This window comes from Lissotriton helveticus, chromosome 10, assembly GCF_964261635.1.
Source record: "Lissotriton helveticus chromosome 10, aLisHel1.1, whole genome shotgun sequence".
In the NCBI taxonomy this organism is placed as follows: Eukaryota; Metazoa; Chordata; class Amphibia; order Caudata; family Salamandridae; genus Lissotriton; species Lissotriton helveticus.
Genome location: NC_136071.1, coordinates 1175030631 through 1175052757, shown reverse-complemented (window position 1 = coordinate 1175052757; position 22127 = coordinate 1175030631). Strand labels below are relative to the sequence as shown.

The window sequence follows — 22127 nt, the reverse complement described above, 5'->3', positions numbered from 1 at the left end:
AAACACTGCAGATAAAGATGTCAGCCGCGGAGCCTGCTTGTGTCGCCGCCAGCAGCTGCTGTTAACTAGCAGCTGGCCCGGCTGATTACAATTACCTCGGAGTCGGTGCTCTGAAGACGCCGGGGCAGCGCGGCTGTATTAATGGATTATTGAGTGAGCGGTGAAACCTTGGCCAGCTGATGCGCTTTATTACAGCCAGGCTTTATGAGGTGGAAGCACCGCCGTGTCTTCTTTAACAACTGGAGGAAGCAGGGGCGGGAGGGAAGCAGACAGAGCAAGAACTGCCCGTGGCTGCCTGTCTCTGCACAGCAGGCCGATGCTAGGCGTGAACGGTGAAACCTTGGCCAGCTGATGTGTTTCATTACAGCCAGGCTTTATGATGTGGAAGCACCGCCGTGTCTTTTTAACAACTGGAGGAAGCAGGGGTGGGAGGGAAGCAGGGGCGGGAGGGAAGCAGGGGCGGGAGGGAAGCAGACAGAGCAAGAACTGCCCGTGGCTGCCTGTCTCTGCACAGCGGGCCGATGCTAGGCGTGAGCGATGAAACCTTGGCCAGCTGATGCGTTTTATTACAGCCAGGCTTTATGATGTGGAAGCACCGCCGTGTCTTCTTTAAACAACTGGAGGAAGCAGGGGCGGGAGGGAGGCAGACAGAGCAAGAACTGCCCGTGGCTGCCTGTCTCTGCACAGCAGGCCGATGCTAGGCGTGAGCGATGAAACCTTGGCCAGCTGATGCGTTTTATTACAGCCAGGCTTTATGATGTGGAAGCACCGCCGTGTCTTTTTAACAACTGGAGGAAGCAGGGGCGGGAGGGAAGCAGGGGCGGGAGGGAAGCAGACAGAGCAAGAACTGCCCGTGGCTGCCTGTCTCTGCACAGCAGGCCGATGCTAGGCGTGAGCGATGAAACCTTGGCCAGCTGATGTGTTTCATTACAGCCAGGCTTTATGAGGTGTGAGCACCGCGGCGTTATTCACTACTGGAGGAAGCAGGGGCGGGAGGGAAGCAGAAAGAAAAAGAACTGATTGTGCCTGCCCTGGCTCTGCAGAGCGAGGCCTAGTTCAAGAGCCAAGCAATATCAAAGGGGATGATGGACGGAGCGTTTGAGCAAATCAAACACTCACCCCCAGTCAACTGATCTGGGTTTAATCCATCACCATTCTTTAGTTCACTCCGCCACCCCAGTTCAGACGTGGGTCCCTTGCTCACTTTGCCACTGGATTCAAGATATCCTGGCTGATGACGGCTGATTAGTCAGAAACCGGTCCCAGGATGCTTGTTTCCGGTCCAGGGAAAACATTTGTTCCGCATTCCGTCCATCAATTGTTTGTCTTTTGCTTTCTCACCCTAAGTGCACCAGGTATACCCAGACGTTAGTCCTGGGCTCACTCTGCCATGGGAATCAAGCTATCCTGGCTGATGAGGGGTGTAACCCCGGAACCGGTCCTAGGATGCTTGTTTCTGGTCCAGAGAGCACCTGGCTTGGCAGTTCGGGCTGTACTGTTCCCATGAGGCACAGGGTCAAGACTGATTTGCATATGGCCATGTCTGAACTGGGGTGGCTTGGTGAGCAAAATAACGATGGATTAAATGCAGATCTGTGACTGGGGGTGAATGTTTTGCCATTGTGCAACATTCCATCCATCATCTTGTGTGTTTAGTAGTTCAAGAGCCAGCCAGCAGTTAGATGGGCACCTTCGCACACATTCTTATTGCCCTGAACCCCATGAATAGGGCGTCCCCCTCAGACCTGAATAATATAACCCAAGGCTTTAAGTGGGTCGGGTCTCACCGGTGCTGAGCAGCGGCAGTTTTTTAAAGGGGAGGCTCAAAAAGGGTCTCTATCGGGCTCTGGTTTCTGCCCTGGCACAGGTGGTCCATGTTCTTCCAGACAGCAGGCACATCCATGTGCGCTGCTCACACTGCTCACTTCCAGGGCCGGCTTTAGCACTGTTGATGCCTGGTGCAACAATCATTTTTGGCGCCCCCACGCCCCATGACCTCCTCTTCGGATTCTCTCACTACCACCAAGCAAAGGTGCCTCATCTCTCCAATCATGCGTTGTTACTAAACACAGCGCCCCCCCTGAGGGCTGCACCAGTCGCTCTGCCCTAAAGCAGGCCCTGCTCACTTCTCACTAGTGAAGATGTTACGGCATGATGTCATGCCAGGTTTTAGGGGTAGGCAGGGTTTTCAGTGGGATATCAAAACTGGGGGTCTCTCAAAGGGGCGTGGCCAATGTAATTAAGGCCATGGCTTTAAAACACGAAGTTAAAAATCTGTGCTTAGCATAGAGTGCCGCCCAACTTGTATTTTGCTGTTTCTGTTATCCAGATACATGATTCAACAAGTGACATCATACCTACAAGTCAGGACTATTGGCTTTGTCAATGGTTGTTAGTTGTATAAGATAAATAAGCAGCAAGTATGGCTTGTACATAATATTGAAAAAGCTTCCACCTGTACCCTGCTGACACCACGACAATGTTGCTGCTGCTGCTTAGTTTCAGAAAGAGGAGGGAAATCCAGAGAGAAAATGACTCTCTGAAGGATTTCCCTTCCCCTATGACTCACCTGGCATGAAGTCATGACATAACTTCTCCACGAGTGAGAAGTGAGCAGCGCACATCGATGTGCCTGCTGTCACTGCAGTCCGCCTGTGCCGGAGTACAAAGCAGGGCCCGATAGAGACCCGTTTCGAGGGCCCCCTTTAACCCCTTGTTCGCAGCCGCGATTCTGGGCGGAAGTTTTATTGAGTGGGCGGTTCATGACGGCCCCCAGCCGTCATCAGCACACGCCCACCGTGATGCATGACGGCCGGGGACCGTCATCAGCATGGAAGGGGTTAAAGAACTGCCGGTGCTCAGCACCGATGAGACCCGGCCCACTTAAATCCCTGGGGGTAGGGAAATCCTTTAAAGAGTCATTTTCTCTCTAGATTTCCCTTCTCTTTTTGAAACTCAGGAGCAGCAAAATTGTTGTGGTGTCACCAGGGCTTTAAGTCAAAGCTTTTTCAATATTATATACAACAAGCCACAGTTACTGCTTATTTACCTGATGCCACTAACAGTCACTGACAAAGACAATAGTTCTGACTTGTTGTAGGTATGATGTTACTTGTTATATCATATCTGGATGCAATGACAGAAACAGAAAAATACAAGTCGGGCAGCACACTAAGCTAACCACAGATTTTTAGCTTACGAGTTTGTAAGCCACGCCCTTCATTACATTAGCCACGCCCCTTTGAGAGACCCCTCCACCCCCCCCAGTTTTTTCTTCCCACTTAAAGCCCTGTGTATAACTAATATTTATCGCTCTCGCATGACGTCCACCACAAAAGAAGCAGTCCAGGTGCTGGGTCATAAGACCCGTGGGCAGAATGAGGTCTTCTTTGCAGAAGGATGGCCCCACGTGCACGTGGCACGGACTAGTCATGACGTCACTGCTACTGAGATGTACCACAGGCTCCAAGCTAGATTTCACTTCACGGGGCCCAGCGAGGCCGAAACTGGTCTGGGGTTTTGTGGCTCCTTCTGGAGGGGGCCCCTCTCCCAGCAGCTCAGGATGAACTGTTCCCATAAGGAGAAGGGTTAGTACTAGGATAGGATAGGATATATGTTTATAGAGCGCTCGATTGCCATGGCGTCTTGGCGCTAGTGTATGTGAGAGGAAGTACGGCCTGTGTTACCAGGGGGACTAGGTGGAGGTGAACAGCCATGATTTCAAATCCTTCCTAAAGAGCTGCCGAATGGATTGAAATCTCATGGCCATTAGCATTATGTTCTATAGCTTTGCCGCACCGTTCGATAAAGTCCTGCAACCCCATCTTGCCCACCTAATCTTAGCAATCTGGATAAGACCCAAATTGGCAGATCTAAGAGCACGTGAGGGGGTGTAAGGTAGGAACATTTTTTGGATTTCCTCAGCACCCCCACCGTAGAATGCTTTGTGCACCAGGCATAAGGCCTTAAATTCCACACGCTGCTGGATGGGAAGCCAATGCAGTGACTTAATTCTTGCCGAGGTTGGTTGTCCTTTCGGTATGTTTAAAAGTAATCTTGCTGCAGCATTCTGTAAAGACTGCAGTTTTCTCACCTGAGTCTTATCAATGCCCCAAAAATGGGCATTGCAGTAAGGAAGAGCGCCACCACCACCGTCTTTTGCAGTTCTTGTGAGATGAAAAGAAAATATTTTCTAAAAGTTTTTAGTAAAAAGAAGCAAGAGGAAGTGAGACTGTTAACCTGGGCAGAAAATGCAGCTGGTCATCGAAGATGACTCCGAGGTTCCTGACAGAGCCCCGCAATCGGCCACCAGGAGTCATTCCACAGGGACCGGCCATGGCCCAACTCGATCACCTCCGCTTTGTCGGTGTTAATTTTCAGGAAGCTATGGTTCATGCAGGTCATGATCTCAGTGAGACAAGCATGAAACCTGGCGGCTGTGGCCTCAGGCTGATTGAATATAGAGATACCAAGCTGAGAGTCATCAGCATAAGCGACAACCAAAGCAAATCCATGCCTACTGATAAGTCTGGCCAACGGAGTAACGTAGATGTTAAACATTGTCGGGGAAAGGGCCGATCCCTGTGGGACCCCACATGGAAGATGGAAATGATCCGATTGCAGACCATCCCAATACAAACTCTGCTCCCTTGCCTCCAAAAAGGAGGAGAGGAGGGTCTGGGCAGTGTCGTCGACCCCCACATCCTTCAGCCGCTGCACTAACACCGTGTGATTCACGGTGTTAAATGCTGCAGGCAGGTCTAGGAGTACGAGGACCGCTCTGCCCCCCCATCCATTAGTTTCCGGATCTCTTCCATTGCAGTAATCAGGGCTGATTCAGTAGAGTGACAAGACCAAAATCCATGCTGCGTAGAGTCCAACATATTATTTGCATCTACATAGTCAGTCAACACCTCGATTACTGACATCTCCAGCATTTTTGCTACTATTGGTAAGCCAGCAATCGGGTGATAGTTCTTCTGTTCAGTAGGGTCTAGGGTCGGCTTTTTGAGAATTGACCTGATAAGACACTCTTTTCCAGGTTACTGGATAGTTACCCGATTCCAAAACTTGGTTGACAAGAGGGGTAAGCTTGTCACAGATCTTCCTGGCAGCCAGGTGCAAAATGGCAGGAGGACAAGGGTCTTTGGGTGAGCCAGATTTTATGGAGAGGAGGAGCCTTTGTACATCATCATTAGTGATTGTCTGGAAGCAGGATAGTCTGCAATGGGTTGACCGAACACCAGGCAGTTGGCATTGCTTATCCGGAGTCCCCCGGGTGTTCAAAGGTCATTATAGATCACTTGCACCTTATTCTGAAAGTACTGATTTACATAAGGCGCCCCTCTGTCTAGAGTGGCACAGTGGCCAAATAGGATAGGGGTCGAATCCTACACAGCACATTTCCAGTGCTTTCAACTATTTGCAAACTTGCTTACTGTCATCATTTATGTGTTTGATTTTCCCTGAGATGTTGCCAATTAATTCAAATTTGCGTCCAACAGTCCCAGAGCACCTCCTGCTGTCTGTTTAGTCTCCGAAGTGGAGGGGTCACAGCAAGACCTGAACCCCTAGATTTCTGTCCCAGAGCCCAGACAGGCTCGGCCCAGCAATTCCAAAAAATAGACTGGGGTTTCTTGGAGCCTACACGCCAATACTTTGGGACATCGAAGAGGGAACACATGGCCCCAAATAAGTTCCTGTGAAGAGAAGAAGTTTCATACAGAAAGCCAACGTAAAGAGGGGAAAAAGACTCTTTCAGCCTAAATTTAAGAGAGCTGGCATGTGTTCGCTCATCCACAGAGGGCAAAAATCCCTGGCTTCGCTCCACTTGAGGATTCTCGTTTAGATCACAGTGCAGCATGTACCTGAACTTTACAAGAGCAAAGGGACCCGGTAAGAATGGTGAGCAACAAAGTGGGTGGTAATTAAATACTCGAGACAATCCACTATCTCCATCCGTTAGGACGCCCTGTAATGCCAACAGTGAGGCACTCCAGCCACGCATGGTGAACGAGGCCGAGTGTCCCTTCTGAACGTCCATTTAGCTCCCCACACGCAAACTGATCAATTATCATGCAGCCCATCCACTTGAAGGCTTGCCTTGCGAGACAGAATTAGCATAGTTGGAAGGGCCAGTAAAGAGCTTTTAATCTGAGAGTCTTCGCCGGCTCCGCATGCTAGTCTGTTTGCGAGTGGTGAGGCGACTGTATCCCCCATTGCTGTTTCTTTTGGTACAAAAGTAGGCGAGGGGCATAGTGGGAAAGGGGTCTGGCAAGAGGACCGGCGGGTGGGGTGTGGCTCGGCCGCGCTGAAAGGAGGGACTGCTTCAATGCTGTTCTGGGGGTAGGACCCCAATTAGGGTGCTGAGGAGTGGGACACTTCTACCTCGCGCCGAAAGGAGGGACTGCATCAATGCTGTTCTGAGAGAGGACCCCCATTAGGCCAGTGAGGAGTGGGACGCTTCTACCTCACGCCGAAAGGAGTGATTGCATCAATGCTGTTCTGGGAGAGGACCCCCATTAGGCCAGTGAGGGGTGGGACGCTTCTAGAACACGCTGAGGGGTCTGGAGGTGGCTAGGTCTATTCAGGGCCATTCAGCGAGAGTGCTGTGCACAGCCCTGGTGTTCAGGGACTTCGGAATTATGCAGCAGAGGAGGGCCAAATTATGTGGCAGGGTAAATTATGAGTCAAGAAAAGGCAAATTATGCGGGGTAATGCACACATATTGTAATGGTATTACTTAATTATTTTGTCATTTTCACACTGTCTGAGCATTGGCTGCACTTCATTCGTTCCAGTTTAACACCCCAATACAACAGTAAGCAAAAGGAAGGGGACCGGCCAACCTTTGCAGAGGTCTTGCCACTGTGCAGCAACACATGTTGCAACTTTTCAACTGGTTGCGGTTGAAATAATATTTGTTTTGTCAAAATCTGAGGATTATGCAGCAGATGATGGATTATTTGGCAAAGGAGGCAAATCTATAACTATGTCAAAAAGGCCGCGTCCGCGCAATCGCATCCTTCCAGCGGCCCTGCGTGTCCTGAAGCTCCCAGTCAGTCAATGGCGCTCAGCCTCTGTGCACATGTCAAGGCACTCCATGACATGCATGTATTTTAAATCTCCTCGTATGCCAGAGTCCAGCAATGCGTACCATGACGCACCTCCCCTAAACACTGGAGGGCTGGGCTGGGGTGAGAACAGTGAACAGACCCTCCCCTGGGGTATTTTATGCTTCTCTTTGGAATGTTAGAGGAAGCCCAATAGTACTTAAGGGGGGCACAGAGGGACGGGGCGGGCGTGGATGGTACCACACTGGGGAGAGCTGCAGCTGTGGTAAGGCTCAGCCTAAGACTACACCCAGGGCCCTCCAGCCATACCCGAGTCCGTCCTCGCTGTCTCCAAGGGCGGTGAGAATGGCGCCTTTCCATAGGTCAGGCCTGAAAAAGGCGCCAAGGGGGCGCCCCAGCAACAAATGGCGCGAAGCAAACACGAGCTCGGGGAGGAACTTGCCGCCCCCCGCAGCTTTCCACCCTCGCCTCTCTCGGTGGCTTGATTGTTGCCACGGCAGCCGCCGCTCCCGGGAAAAGTGGAGCTCACCGGGGTTAAACGGGGGCGTTCTTTTCTGGGGGGACAGATGGTGCGCGAATTCCCAGCCCGCAGCCCCCAACCCGCTGATCATTTCACCCGACGGCCTCTTACTACAAGGGAGGCACTTACTCGAAACAATACAGCGTTGAAGCTATTTTTTTTAATATGAATTCACAATATATAGGGGCCCAGCATTCAATGCTGTGGTCTTTGCTGGCACCCAACCCTCGAGAAACCGTACAGTTCAGAAGGTGTGAGCAGGAGGACACTCAAATAAACCCCTTTCTTGCTCGGAAACCAGGAATATCCTCAACAACGGGGGTGTTGGCGTAAGATGGTGGGAGATCAGGTCTCCGGTCAACATTAATGATCATTTGGCCCATGGTTGTATCATCTGGCGCTCGAAAGAAAGCCACTAGCGGGGACTGATGGGCCTGTGAACGGGCCCAGTGGAGACTCCTAGGCAAGTGTTCTGTACTGGGGGCAACGACCTGCGCCTCTGTCCCCCTATTTACAAAAACAGAGTCTGACGACAGGCAAGCCAACAGTAATGCCCTCATCACTGAATCCCTTGTAGGCGTGGTCCTCAGAAGGCCTACAATACGCCATGTTGTCCTTGTAGTCCAAGGGCTGCGTACACTACAGATTATTCGTCACTGACCCTTGGATGTTCATTCTTTACTCCAACATCCTTGGGACGTTCAGTGCAACAGGCAGCAACAGACATCCTATACATCTATCAATATATCCTCTACATCCACTCTCTTTTATCCCAAACCCCATACCACTACTATGATCGCCAAAACTAACCCTTTCTAGACTCTCTCCTGCTCTACCCCTCCTTGCATCATCTGACACCTCTTTTTACTACACCGATCCTCTAAAACAAACCTTTCTAAACTCTCCTCTGAAACTCCTTTTTACTCATCCAAAAGCCTCTTCCTACTGCGAACACCTAAAAAAAAAATCCTTCACTCTTTTATCCCTCCACTATCCTTTTTCAATCAAAATTAACAGACTAACATGTTCCCTTCTCAAATTCCATATTCCATATTCAACTATACTAATATACTGCCCAAATAACTGAATAACATATCTACTACTCAAATTACTTCATATTTATACTATACTAATTTTGAACACTAATCTTTTATGGGTTCCGGAGTGGCGTGCTACTCGCCAGAAAAGCGCTTCAACACCCATCAGGGGTAACAAGTGCTATTTGAATGCAAATCTCTCTTCCCCTTTTATCCATCCGCTATCCATCTCACTCCAAGTAACTGACTAATATCCACCACTCAAATTACCTCATATTTCACCATATTAATTCACCACTAATCTTTTATGGGCTTCCTGAATAGCGCGCGTCAACAAGCGCTATATAAATACAAACCTTTATCCTCCTCTATCCTTCTGCTATCATTCCAAATCCGAATAACTGACTAACCTATCCACCACTTAAAATGTACTTGCATGTTTCACTCTACTAATTCAACACTAATCCTCTATGGGTCCCGGAGTAGCGTGCTACCCGACAAAAAAGCGCTTCGACGCCTCATCAGGGGTAGTAAGCGCTATACAAATGCAATTACAATACAATACACATAGTTGTGACCAACACAGAATCAATTAAAAGACAAAAGGTCAGGTGAATGATTGGTCCAACCAGCTCACGCCCGCCCCAACGTGCCCACCAGTGACGCTTCGCAACCTTCACTTGCTGTCCACATGGACAAAAGGACAGACGTGGACAAGGGGAGGACAGACGTGGTTGTTGTATGAAAGGGAATGTACACGTCTGACTACAATGTATACCTCACACCTGTTGGGATGTATCACCCTAGAAGACCACACATGTGCACTTCAGACACAGGAGGCGGAGAAGGACCAGGGCTCCAAGAGGGGACCTGTGTCGGGAGTCCAGGGGCTGGCTGGGACTAGAAACCTTCATCACGCATCAGCCCAGCGATCGTTTAACACAAGAGTAACAAACAGCCCGATTCACAAAAGGTTGTGTGCCTAAGCTGAAGATTCATGCGCACACAGAGCGCTTTGTAACAGTACATTTCACATCTTGATTTCAAGAGCCAAAATTGTTTGAATTTCACGTTTGCATGTGCAGTCACATATGCAAAAAGTGCGCAAGCTTTGTGGAAGTGGTGCATTCACAATGAGTGTTAGGGGTGTGAATGTAGACATTTTGGGGTCGGGCACCCCGATAAAAGTCAGTGAACACCTACAAAGCAGGGCCGGCGCTAGGCATGGGCAGTATGGGCAGCCGCCCAGGGCCTCGCGCTCAGGTGAGAGGCAGGGGGCCCCCGCAGGGGGCCTCCCCCTTCACTGTGAAATAAATTACTTTAACAGATTGCCCCCCTGCTCCACCAGGGCCCCCTCCCCACACAATTAGAATATACATCAGAGATGTCTGGTGTCAACCACATGGTGGCATTCCTGGGGGTGCAGGGGTGGGGGGGGGGAGGGACAAACAGAGTGGGGAAGTCAAAGCGGCAGGGCCAGCAATTAGGGCTCAGAGTGTCAGGGCGAGGCAACACCTCTCTTAAGTACCGCCATTCCCTGTCTGCATTTTGTTGCTAGGTGACAGAAGGCCCCTTTGTTTCCAGGACCAGCCGGACACAGGTAAGGAGCAGTGGGTGAGGGGAGGAGGGAGCAGCCAGATCAACTGGTGCTGGGGCAGTGTTTTAAGAAAGGCATTGTTACTGCTTCGAAGGCCCAGGGGAGGGGGACCCTTTCCCTGGGCCTCGAAGCACTAGAGCAAGCAGCAAGGTCCAGGTGTGGGGCCCCCTTTCCCTGGGCCTCTAAGCACTGTAGAAATCTGCAAGGTCAAGGTGTGGGGGCCCCCTTCCCAGTAGCCACTACTCCCTCTTTCTTTTCCTTTCCTTTATTTGTTCCCCTGTGAAATGAATACAAAAAAGAAAAACTTTTTTGCTGGAAAGGTCATCTTTTTTGTGACATTTTTCACTTCCAAAGTGCAGCCTTGGGAAAGAGAGAAATAAGAAATTCAAAATGTAAAAAAATAACTAAAGCAAGACAGAGTGGGTCGAAAAGGGGCCAGGTTGATTTTATTCACAGCCAAAACACATTAGTGCCTCTACACAGAGTTTACCAGTGAAGCGCTACTTTTGTTTTCTTGTCTTTCTCTAAACAGCTTTGTTTTCCCCGGGTGGGGAAGTGCACCATTTCTGGATGTACTGCAATACCTGCTTGATGGGCGGACTGGAAAATAAAGTGCATACCACTGCTCTGTATTCACAAATGTGGTCTTTTTAAACCATATTGCTTTTGTTTTGTAAGGATATATTCAATGGGCATTGAAGCAGGTCCGTTCCGGCCCTGTAGTCATGGCCTTAACTTTTCATGCAAAAGCACTCATTCATTTCTGAATAAGTGCAAAAGCATTAAGGTAACCATGTTGTTCCTGCTTACATTTCACATGCTTTAATTAATCTTACATTCCTTATGAGTGTGTGCTATTTCCAGCATGTTGTCACTTTTTTTTAGGCAGCATATTGCTCTTGTCTAGTGCCTAATTTGAATTGAGTCCCCCCCAGGAGTTTAGCGGGGCGCAACTGGGTTGTAGTTGAAGGCAGTGCGAGTTTCTCTCAGTGGGGTAGTATGGTGTTCAGTGGGGAGAGGATGTGGCACTATGGTCAGAGCTGCCGAATTTGGAACTGGGGAGCCAGGTTCAGCCTTCATGACCAGTCCACCAGACCATTCTCCCTGAAGGAGCATATTTCCATGCTAGACCTTGGAAGGACCCGCAAGACCTTAGAAGCCCTGGTGTCTTAGCATCGGAAGGTGAACCCTAGCAGTGGCAAGTGTGGGTTAACCTTGAAGGCCTGCCTACCACAATCCCTATTGAAGCCCACCGCAAGTCTTTTGGGCAGGCCTACGAAGCAGCACACCCTAGAGCAACAGTGACTCTGTCATTGAGGTCACATGACCCTTGAGGAGGGAGACTCTAGGGCGGTGCAAACGGTGAGATCGCATTGAGCGCTGACTTTGGGTCATGTTTGTGAGTATATTATGTTTCTAAAAGCACTTGCTGCCTCCTTCCTGGCCTCCAGGAATTTTCGGCAACAATAAAAATGTCATGAAACTCCGGTGATCAATGTTCTTCCTAGAGAGAAATGGAGGTTTGTCAAGTGGAAGTTTTGACTCATGGAAAGGTAGCGCAGAGGGTTAATGTGCTCGCTGCAAAGAACATGCCCCATGCAGATCACCAAGTCCACATAATGTAAATAGGCCAGTGGATTACTGCTTTTGTCAGAGAGATCCTATTGGTACTTGCAGTTTATAAGTCAAAATCCTAACATAGAACAATGAGCTATTAACTGTGATCTAAGAGATGCATGCCAACTGCAAGGTATAATTTACATCGTTATGGTTTTTTCCCCAGTCTTTGATTAACATAATGTTGCGAAAAGGGTTCACTTGAACAGAAATCAATTCTGGTTATTAAAGAGAACTTCCAACCATGGTATTACGTCCTAAATTCAGAGTTTGTGTTTCTCCAGATCAATCATTATTAAACTATACTGCCTACTAGTACGATTGTCATGTGACTCCTAGTCCTTTGTCTTATGTAAAATTACCTATTGTGATTTCCACACGTATTATTGATTATCTCTGTGTAATGTGTGATATAAAGTTCTCTGACACTCTAAATTGGTATCAGTGGTGCTGTTTATCAAATTAAATGCACCTGAGAGAGAGTGTAGTTATGGAGACTTGAGGGGCACTGTTAAAGGGTGGTAGTGAGGGAATCGGTGGCAGAGCAAGTCATTGGGGGCACCAACATTGTCGCACAGAGCTCCACCAGTGCTAAATCTGGCCACATCTACTTCCTACAGTTCTAACACCAAATCAAAAGCGTTGATTTGACAACCCCTTGAATCTGTAGCATACCTTCAAGTCAATGTATGATTTAGCAGTGGTCTCGGTTGTTCTAAGACTGTTTTTGCTTATGTAAAATCTTTATTTGTTTGCAATGGTGTCTTGTAATTTTGTACTATATGTGTTGTGTTTTTGCACTTAACATAATTCTGGTGAGTAAAGAGCACACACACAAAAAAGATTGTCCTACGTCTCTTAGCATGGGAGTGTGGGATTCTGCTGAGAGGACTTACTTTAAAACAAATTACGTAATGGCATCCTAAGGTAGCACAATAATGGCACAGAAAGATAAGGGAACGTTTTGAAATGTGCAATTATATCCATGGTCTTAGAGGTTTTCTCTTGTGTAATTTTATATTTTGAATGATCCCGCCCCTCATTACCTCAACAGTATCTCCCCCCTTTATGAGGCAGAACTGGAAATTGTATCATGCACTCATCTGGAAACAATCTGTTAACGAGGAGTAAATAATATACATCTTAGGGAGACCTGCACCTAGCTTTTCCATCTAATGAGACAAATGTAATCCATTTAACAGTTTTAAAATATATGGACTTATTTCATTTGTATATTTATCTTTTTGTCCATGTTACTGATATCCACGTTAGGTCTCTAAAGGGATGCCAAATAAGATCAATAGTCCTGCGATGTCACTTTCTATGATGTCACTTCTTGTGATATTACCAAGGGCGGCTCCTTCACTAGGGCGGAGGAGCGACGCCCCACTACTTTCTCGCAAAAGCAGAAACACAAAATGCTAAAACGACCATTTTATGTTTCTGCTTCTAACACTGCGAGAAAGCAGAAGTGTTTCGTTGGGGGTGGGCATGTCTGTTTTAGGGGAGGGGTTGGATTGCCTTGCCAACTGCTAAGGGCGCTGACTGTTCGGCCAAACCAGTCTTGCGCACTTGGCCATTCTCTATGCAGGCTGCAATGCAGCCTACATGGGGAAAATGGCCTCCCCAGAAGTGCCTGGCTGGTCGGCGTCCTGATCAATTACAACGCTGCCATTGCAGCATTATGATTGGCTTAGGGGAGGGGAGGGAGGCTGCCTGCTTCCTGTTCTCCCCCCCCCTTCCGAACTCCCGCGAGATCCTCCACCCGCGAGTCATGCCGGTTGCGACTGGAAGATACATGCAAATTAGAGGGGCCTCACATCTTCTCTTTCGCCCGGGGCCCCAGGAGTTCTAGGACCGGCCCTGCTACAAAGCTGCAGGTTTGTGTTTGTTTGCATATGAACTCTGAGATGGCTTGGATAGTAGGTTCTACCTCTTGGTTTCTGTGGTCATAGACCATTCCAGGTCACAGTGGTGTGTGTGCTGCACCCACACAGTGCTGACACCCTATTGGCCCCCGTACAGCTGACAGTCAGACACTAGCTTGGCTTTTCATCCAGAGTGGGTGGTAGTGGTTATCGGTTCTATGTGGCAGTGAAAGTTACAGCAATGACCCCACACTCTGCTGGTTACCAGTCCTAGCTGTCTACCCACCTCTGGGCATGGGTAACAAGACTACAACTGCGCTGTATCAAAGCGGGTGCCAGGCGGCCCGGCTAAAGTCATACAGTGAAGGGCAGCTGAAGGCCAGTTTATTGTTTGTCAGTCATGGGGCCAGTGACTAACAACTTATGCTCAAACCAGCCCTCATGAGATAAAATTACTCTGCCCGTATTTTTAAAAAAAAAATCTTGGTTACATTTTACCACAGAACAACTGTAATGAAATGGAATGGACATTTTCTTTGAAAATTAATGACTCTCCGAGATGTATTAAAAGCCTAACACTGGAATCGCGCCAATGGGATAGTGTTTTACTGGCTAGCACGTGGCTGCATCAGAGGTGTATTCTAAATGTAACACGCGTGAGCTGTGTTATATGGAGGTGCTGGGTGGGTGTCTGGTGAGAGTCACTGGATGCCGCAGTACATCTTTCTTGGATCAGGTCTAAAAGGGTTTTTATTCTCCCTTGATCGCTCTAGTGGGCTTGGTCCGAAACTATTACCGGGTGGCATTTAGTACCAAGGACCGTGGGCATAAGAGCATCAAAGTATAATGAACTGAGGAGAAGTCCTTTCTAGAATATGCCATTAGAATATGTGAAAAAAGGTGCAGTCCACCTGTTCTATATGTTTTTCTAGCCAAGGATCTCCCAGCCCATATCTTTTAATGAATGTTTGACGATCTTTGACAAAGAGGCCCAATAGTCAGTGACGCTGTCAGATTTATCTGTGGTTGGGTCACAAAGTCTATAAGGAAAGAAACGAGGAAGGCGTCTTGGTTTGAGTTTGAGGCATATAGTCTGATGATGGTTTTTAACAAAATACTCTTTGTTGGATGAGGCATGGTTAGGTTTTAGAGTCTACTATGTCGATTTGTTTCATGATGTCTGGTACGTTCTAGATTCCAGAACACCCTTTAGGGATGTCTGGTAGGTTTTACATTCCACTAAGTATATTTGTTTCATGATGTCTGGTTAGGTTTTAGGTTCCAGAATTCTCTTTAGGGATGTCTGGTAGGTTTTAGATTCTACTAAGTATATTTGTTTCATGATGTCTGGTTAGGTTCTAGATTCCAGAACACCCTTTAGGGATGTCTGGTAGGTTTTAAATTCTACTAAGTATATTTGTTTCATGATGTTTGGTACGTTCTAGATTCCAGAATTCTCTTTAGGGATGTCTGGTAGGTTTTACATTCCACTAAGTATATTTGTTTCATGATGTCTGGTTAGGTTTTAGATTCCAGAATTCTCTTTAGGGATGTCTGGTAGGTTTTAAATTCTACTAAGTATATTTGTTTCATGATGTCTGGTTAGGTTCTAGATTCCAGAACACCCTTTAGGGATGTCTGGTAGGTTTTAAATTCTACTAAGTATATTTGTTTCATGATGTTTGGTACGTTCTAGATTCCAGAACACCCTTTAGGGAAGTCTAGTAGGTTTTAAATTCCACTAAGTATATTTGTTTCATGATGTTTGGTACGTTCTAGATTCCAGAATTCTCTTTAGGGATGTCTGGTCGGTTTTAAATTCTACTAAGTATATTTGTTTCATGATGTCTGGTTAGGTTCTAGATTCCAGAATACCCTTTAGGGATGTCTGGTAGGTTTTAAATTCTACTAAGTATATTTGTTTCATGATGTCTGGTTAGGTTCTAGATTCCAGAACACCCTTTAGGGAAGTCTAGTAGGTTTTAAATTCCACTAAGTATATTTGTTTCATGATGTTTGGTACGTTCTAGATTCCAGAATTCTCTTTAGGGATGTCTGGTCGGTTTTAAATTCTACTAAGTATATTTGTTTCATGATGTCTGGTTAGGTTCTAGATTCCAGAATACCCTTTAGGGATGTCTGGTAGGTTTTAAATTCTACTAAGTATATTTGTTTCATGATGTCTGGTTAGGTTCTAGATTCCAGAATACCCTTTAGGGATGTCTGGTAGGTTTTAAATTCTACTAAGTATATTTGTTTCATGATGTCTGGTTAGGTTCTAGATTCCAGAACACCCTTTACGGATGTCTGGTCGGTTTTAAATTCTACTAAGTATATTTGTTTCATGATGTCTGGTATGTTCTAGATTCCAGAATTCTCTTTAGGGATGTCTGGTAGGTTTTACATTCTACTAAGTATATTTGTTTCATGATGTCTGGTTAGGTTCTAGATTCCAGAACACCCTTTAGGGATGTCTGGTAGGTTTTAAATTCTACTAAGTATATTTGTTTCATGATGTTTGGTACGTTCTAGATTCCAGAATTCTCTTTAGGGATGTCTGGTAGGTTTTAAATTCTACTAAGTATATTTGTTTCATGATGTTTGGTACGTTCTAGATTCCAGAATTCTCTTTAGGGATGTCTGGTAGGTTTTACATTCCACTAAGTATATTTGTTTCATGATGTCTGGTTAGGTTCTAGATTCCAGAACACCCTTTAGGGATGTCTGGTAGGTTTTAAATTCTACTAAGTATATTTGTTTCATGATGTCTGGTTAGGTTCTAGATTCCAGAACACCCTTTAGGGATGTCTGGTAGGTTTTACATTCCACTAAGTATATTTGTTTCATGATGTCTGGTTAGGTTCTAGATTCCAGAACACCCTTTAGGGATGTCTGGTAGGTTTTACATTCCACTAAGTATATTTGTTTCATGATGTCTGGTTAGGTTTTAGATTCCAGAACACCCTTTAGGGATGTCTGGTAGGTTTTACATTCTACTAAGTATATTTGTTTCATGATGTCTGGTATGTTCTAGATTCCAGAATTCTCTTTAGGGATGTCTGGTAGGTTTTACATTCTACTAAGTATATTTGTTTCATGATGTCTGGTTAGGTTTTAGATTCCAGAGCACCCTTTAGGGATGTCTGGTAGGTTTTACATTCTACTAAGTATATTTGTTTCATGATGTCTGGTATGTTCTAGATTCCAGAATTCTCTTTAGGGATGTCTGGTAGGTTTTACATTCTACTAAGTATATTTGTTTCATGATGTCTGGTTAGGTTCTAGATTCCAGAACACCCTTTAGGGATGTCTGGTAGGTTTTACATTCTACTAAGTATATTTGTTTCATGATGTCTGGTATGTTCTAGATTCCAGAATTCTCTTTAGGGATGTCTGGTAGGTTTTACATTCTACTAAGTATATTTGTTTCATGATGTCTGGTTAGGTTCTAGATTCCAGAACACCCTTTAGGGATGTCTGGTAGGTTTTACATTCCACTAAGTATATTTGTTTCATGATGTCTGGTTAGGTTTTAGATTCCAGAATTCTCTTTAGGGATGTCTGGTAGGTTTTAAATTCTACTAAGTATATTTGTTTCATGATGTCTGGTTAGGTTCTAGATTCCAGAACACCCTTTAGGGATGTCTGGTAGGTTTTACATTCTACTAAGTATATTTGTTTCATATTGTCTGGTTAGGTTCTAGATTCCAGAACACCCTTTAGGGATGTCTGGTAGGTTTTACATTCCACTAAGTATATTTGTTTCATGATGTCTGGTTAGGTTTTAGGTTCCAGAATTCTCTTTAGGGATGTCTGGTAGGTTTTAGATTCTACTAAGTATATTTGTTTCATGATGTCTGGTTAGGTTCTAGATTCCAGAACACCCTTTAGGGATGTCTGGTCAGTTTCAGATTCTACTATGCAAATTTGTTTCATGATGTCTGGTTATGCGTTGGACTCCAGAATACCCTCAGGGGATGTCTGGTAGATTTTAGCTTCTGAAATGTACCTTTGTGGACTGAGGTCTGGCCAGGCTTTGGGTTGCAGAATGCTGACTTCTTTAAAGATGCCTGGGTTTCGATTCCGGAATTTTACTTTTTTGTTGGTCTCCAGTTGGATTTTGTACTCCAGAGTGTCCATGGTTGTCGGTGTCTGATGGGGGTTCGAGGTTAGCGGTGACACCAGTCAATAGATGACCACCTTAAGACTCATGTTCCGCCTTTTAGTTTATAGCGACACTTCCTCTTCTAAAGGATGCCGAAAACATTCATATGCTGTAAGGTTCTCACCAAAGGCCGATCAATTATTGAAGTCATCCGGCCACTCCTCTGTTCTACCACTTATGCCCTGGCACCACTGTTGGCGAGTATGCAACATGCAGCAAAGCCAAATACAAGATCAATTATCTACTGCCCAGAGAAGCCATGAACCAGACTTCACCAGCACATGGCAAACTACCAAGGAACAGCAAAACCCTGTATACATGGACCGCTCTGACCAGCCATGTGTCCTGCTCAACTATGGAAATTGCTCTCAATGGCGGTGGGCACCACGCTTTCCTCCACACACATCTTCCATGCAACCTGGGCATTTTTCAATAGTATGTACAGTGGCAAACAAAGCATTAGACAGCACAAGATGTATAACAGCGGCAGCGACCGGACAAAGCGAGGCATCGAAAGACTTACAGGCCATAGATCTGGGGCGCGATCTCCAGCCGGTTCAGGTGCATGTACAGCTCAATGTCGTGCTTCTTCAGGAGCTGGTCCTGGATGAAGTTCACTTTGGTCACTATGGCAATGGACGGCCCATGGTCCTGCGGCCGGGCAAACGGCGCTGGCGTGATGAGCCCATCTTTATCCTAGAGGTAAACCATCAAACAATGTCAAAAACACAACTAGAGCAAGCCCAACAAGTCGAAGGTCGCACCTAACTGGAGCAAGCTCAAGTGAAAAAATACATTTGAATACATACAGTAAAGCTTAGGTGTTCCAGTAAAGGAAGAAGTCAGTAATTTATTCTTTTAGTTCCGCCCTTATTAATGAATCTGGAAGGACTGCAGGGTGGACTATGCAGCGTCCCCGGGGGCACTGATTAGACCCAACGCTATTGATCGCTCTAGTGGGCTTGGTCCGAAACAATTACTGGGTGGCATTTTGTATTGAGGACTGTGGGCAAAGTATAATTAACTGAGGAGTAGTCCATTCTAGAATTTGCCATACGCGTATGTAAAAAAAAAGGTGCAGTCCACCTGATCTATATGTTTTTCTAGCCAAAGGATCTCTCAGACCATATCTTTTAATGAATGTTTCACTTTCTTTGAGAAGGTGGCCTAATAGTCAGTGACGCTGTCAGATTTATCTGTGTTTGGGTCACAGAGTCTATAAGGGAAGAAACAAGGAAGGCGTCTTGGTTTGAGTTTGGGACATATAGTAAAGCTACCATATGCCTCTTTGCCTACAGTGTGCCTGTAACTATGGTATATCGAAGTCCCATGTCCGATTTGAGGGAAATGGGCGTGAAGCAGAGTCTAGCACGAAAGAATAAAGCGACCTCATTACACTTAGTTCTGGTCGAGGACTGGAATACTAAGGTCTAGGTGATTCCAGCAGTGGGCAGATAATGGAGACCTTCAGGGCAAGTTAACTAGGGAAACATCCCATCAGGGTTGGAGGAAGACTAGCCCTACTTTCCGAGCTAAATCTATGCTATCTATCGACTTCTATCTACCCAATTCTATTTATCAAACGCCATCTAATTATAATTGATGTCTTTCTGCATAGCTTGAAGTTAAGATACTGGCTGCTGAGTCAAGTTTCAACAGATCCAGGAGGAACATCTAAAGTAAGTTTAGGGGAATTGGGGAGTTAAGTCGTCTGTCTGGTCCGTCAAATTTGTATCTGGTCGAGTGAGTCGGAAACTGTATCCGAATCTCAGACGCGTTAGTGTTCAAACAGAGAACGTTTTTTGGCCTCCGGTCCTTATTGCCGAGCAGCCTGGAAGAGAAATGCTATGGACTTCAGGATTGTCTTCATTGGATCCATGATGATTTGGTTTCATCCACATACCTGTGAAATCTCAGAGAATGAGATACAATGAGGCCTTCCAGGGGGCCCACATGGTACTGAGAAGTAGGGGAGCCAGCAAAAACCACTACACAAACCAACAAAGCGGTGACCTATACTCAGATATAAAATGACTGAGGTGGATTCACTAATGTCCACCTGTGGGAAATGAATGAATCCACTGGAGATGTCTGCCTGATCCATGCAGCCCATGGTCCCTGAAGTTAAAGTCCAGAGATAGATCCAAACAGACCACAGCAAGCCTTTGTCTCGGCTTTCAAAGAGTGGCTCTACAACGCCTGTGCTTAGCCTGGGCATATAACCGGATTTAAAACCCCAACAGAAGAGGTCCCATTCAAGCTATTCTTGTAGCGACTTTTGAATGAAGTTCTACTATTTTGGCCAAGAGAGGTATGGAGGGGATGGGTGTGCTGAGCTGGAATGCTAGGACCCAGGCTGGGCTCCTTCACAGGAGAGACAACAAGTGTATCTAAAGGGTCAGTGCAGGTCACGCACTGCAAGGAGGCGTCCATTACCTGTGAACTAGCATCAAATATTTCTGACCATATGCGGTGGTAGGACACAGTTAGTGAGCCCGCTGCACGCAGTGTCGTAACTTGCATAATGCCATCAAGGTGGGCCGCAAGATAAGTGCACGGTACAAATCCAGATCCAGTGCAGTTGTGGCATGAGAGTACCCATCTGATCTTCTTCATCGCCCCTGTGGCGATACCGTCCTATTACCGCTCCGCCTGCAGGGGCCTTTACGTGATTATAATGCACGGACTCGTCGAAGTCATGTTTATGTGTACCAGTTCTATGTAGCAAGAAAATGTTGCGCACATAGCTGATCGTGGCTGAATGTTGAGGCCACATCGGCGGACTGTTTATGCTATACTGAGATACTTTACTGCAACAATAAAAACAAATTTAAATAAAAAAAAAAAAAAAAAGGTGGGCCGCAAGATCAAATTGTTTAAATTCCCAAATGGGGAAATGTGGATGGTGGACGCTTTGGTCTCACTTACAGGGGATTCCTTTTCTATCTTGAGTTTGAGCTCTATGATGCTTTGGTAGAAGTCACTGATGCAGTTGAATGAATCTAGAGTTAGTTTGACTGAAGGGGGCTGATGGGAGGAGAAGTGAGTCCCAGGCCCAGCTTTCCCCTGCTGCTGCCCTGCTCTGCTTCCTCCCCGTTGCTCGGATAGCTTTCCCCTACTTTTGCCTCATTTTTACTGCTTCTCCTTCACCCCCCCCCTGCTTTTCTGGGTGCTTTCTTCTGCTTTTGCCTCGTTTTTCACTGCTGCTCCTTGTTTATTTCTCCTTTCAGAGGGACCCAAGACATGGTTGTTCGAATGAACAGAGCACTGCAAAGCAGCGCGCAACTCCAGCGCCTTGAGACTCTCAGGGGTGATTTGCCGCATTTTATAAATCCTGATTGACTGAGCCCTCTGTATAGCGAGTATCTTACATAATCGTTATGTAGAGTTCTGGGCTTCTGTAATACACACTTTGAAGAAGGCAGACTTGGCACAGGAAATATATATAGATATGTTTTATACTGCAATGATGAGCTCTACAGTTTTGTTCTTACTCTGCCATTTGTGCTCCTAATGGCTAGTGGAGTTGAGGAGATCCAGTAGCCGGAATCGACCTCAGAGCTTGTAACCATTACTGGTGTAAGGAAATCCTCTTATTGGCTTGCTCTCGGACTGGCAAACTACTCATGTTTGCAATACATACTTTTCAGACTTCATATAATCTGAGGAGGAGTTTCCTTCAACGCCTGAAGTGCATGCTGGGCCAAAGCTAAGTTTCATCCACTGAATGCAATTTCTGCACAAAGCTATTTCCTGGTTTTTCCTCTGCTTCCTACAACAAGTTTAAGTTCTTAAGTGTTTGTTCTAAAGCCTCACCTTTACTTCAGTAGAACTAGCCCTTGTAAACCTCCAGTTTACACCACAGCCCCCTCTTTTTCTGTATTTACGTCCATGCAGTTTTACCTGCATCTGTCTGGCCTCCCACTCCATGAAATAGTTCATACTCTGCAGTAAATCTATCAAATGACTCAAGTACCTTGTTAATTACATTATATCCACTAAATCATTAAAGTATCCCTCATATCTTCCTTCTTTTTCCCCTGCTCCCTTCGAGGTATTCACGTCTCCTTCCTTCATATCTCCCCTCTCACTCCTTCCCTGCATCCGTAGCCATAAAGCATGTGCCTGCCCCACCCCTCCTCGAGCTCCTCTACCCTCAGAGTGTTCAATCACCCACTTATCTCTCCTCACCCTTCTCGTGTGATCTCTGGTGCCCACCTTGGCTGCTCTCTTCTGGGCTGTTTCCATTC

General features: G+C 46.3%; 1 protein-coding gene across 1 annotated transcript in view; it reads right to left on the bottom strand.

The window, feature by feature from the left end:
• The window catches only part of TBC1D5 (TBC1 domain family member 5), a 1704599-nt gene that overhangs the window by 562630 nt on the left and 1119842 nt on the right, over positions 1-22127 (bottom strand). Inside the window, exon 16 of the mRNA XM_078664018.1 lies at positions 18401-18573. Within this exon, the coding sequence (XP_078520144.1) occupies positions 18401-18573 (173 nt within the window). The remainder of the gene's footprint in view (positions 1-18400; positions 18574-22127) is intronic.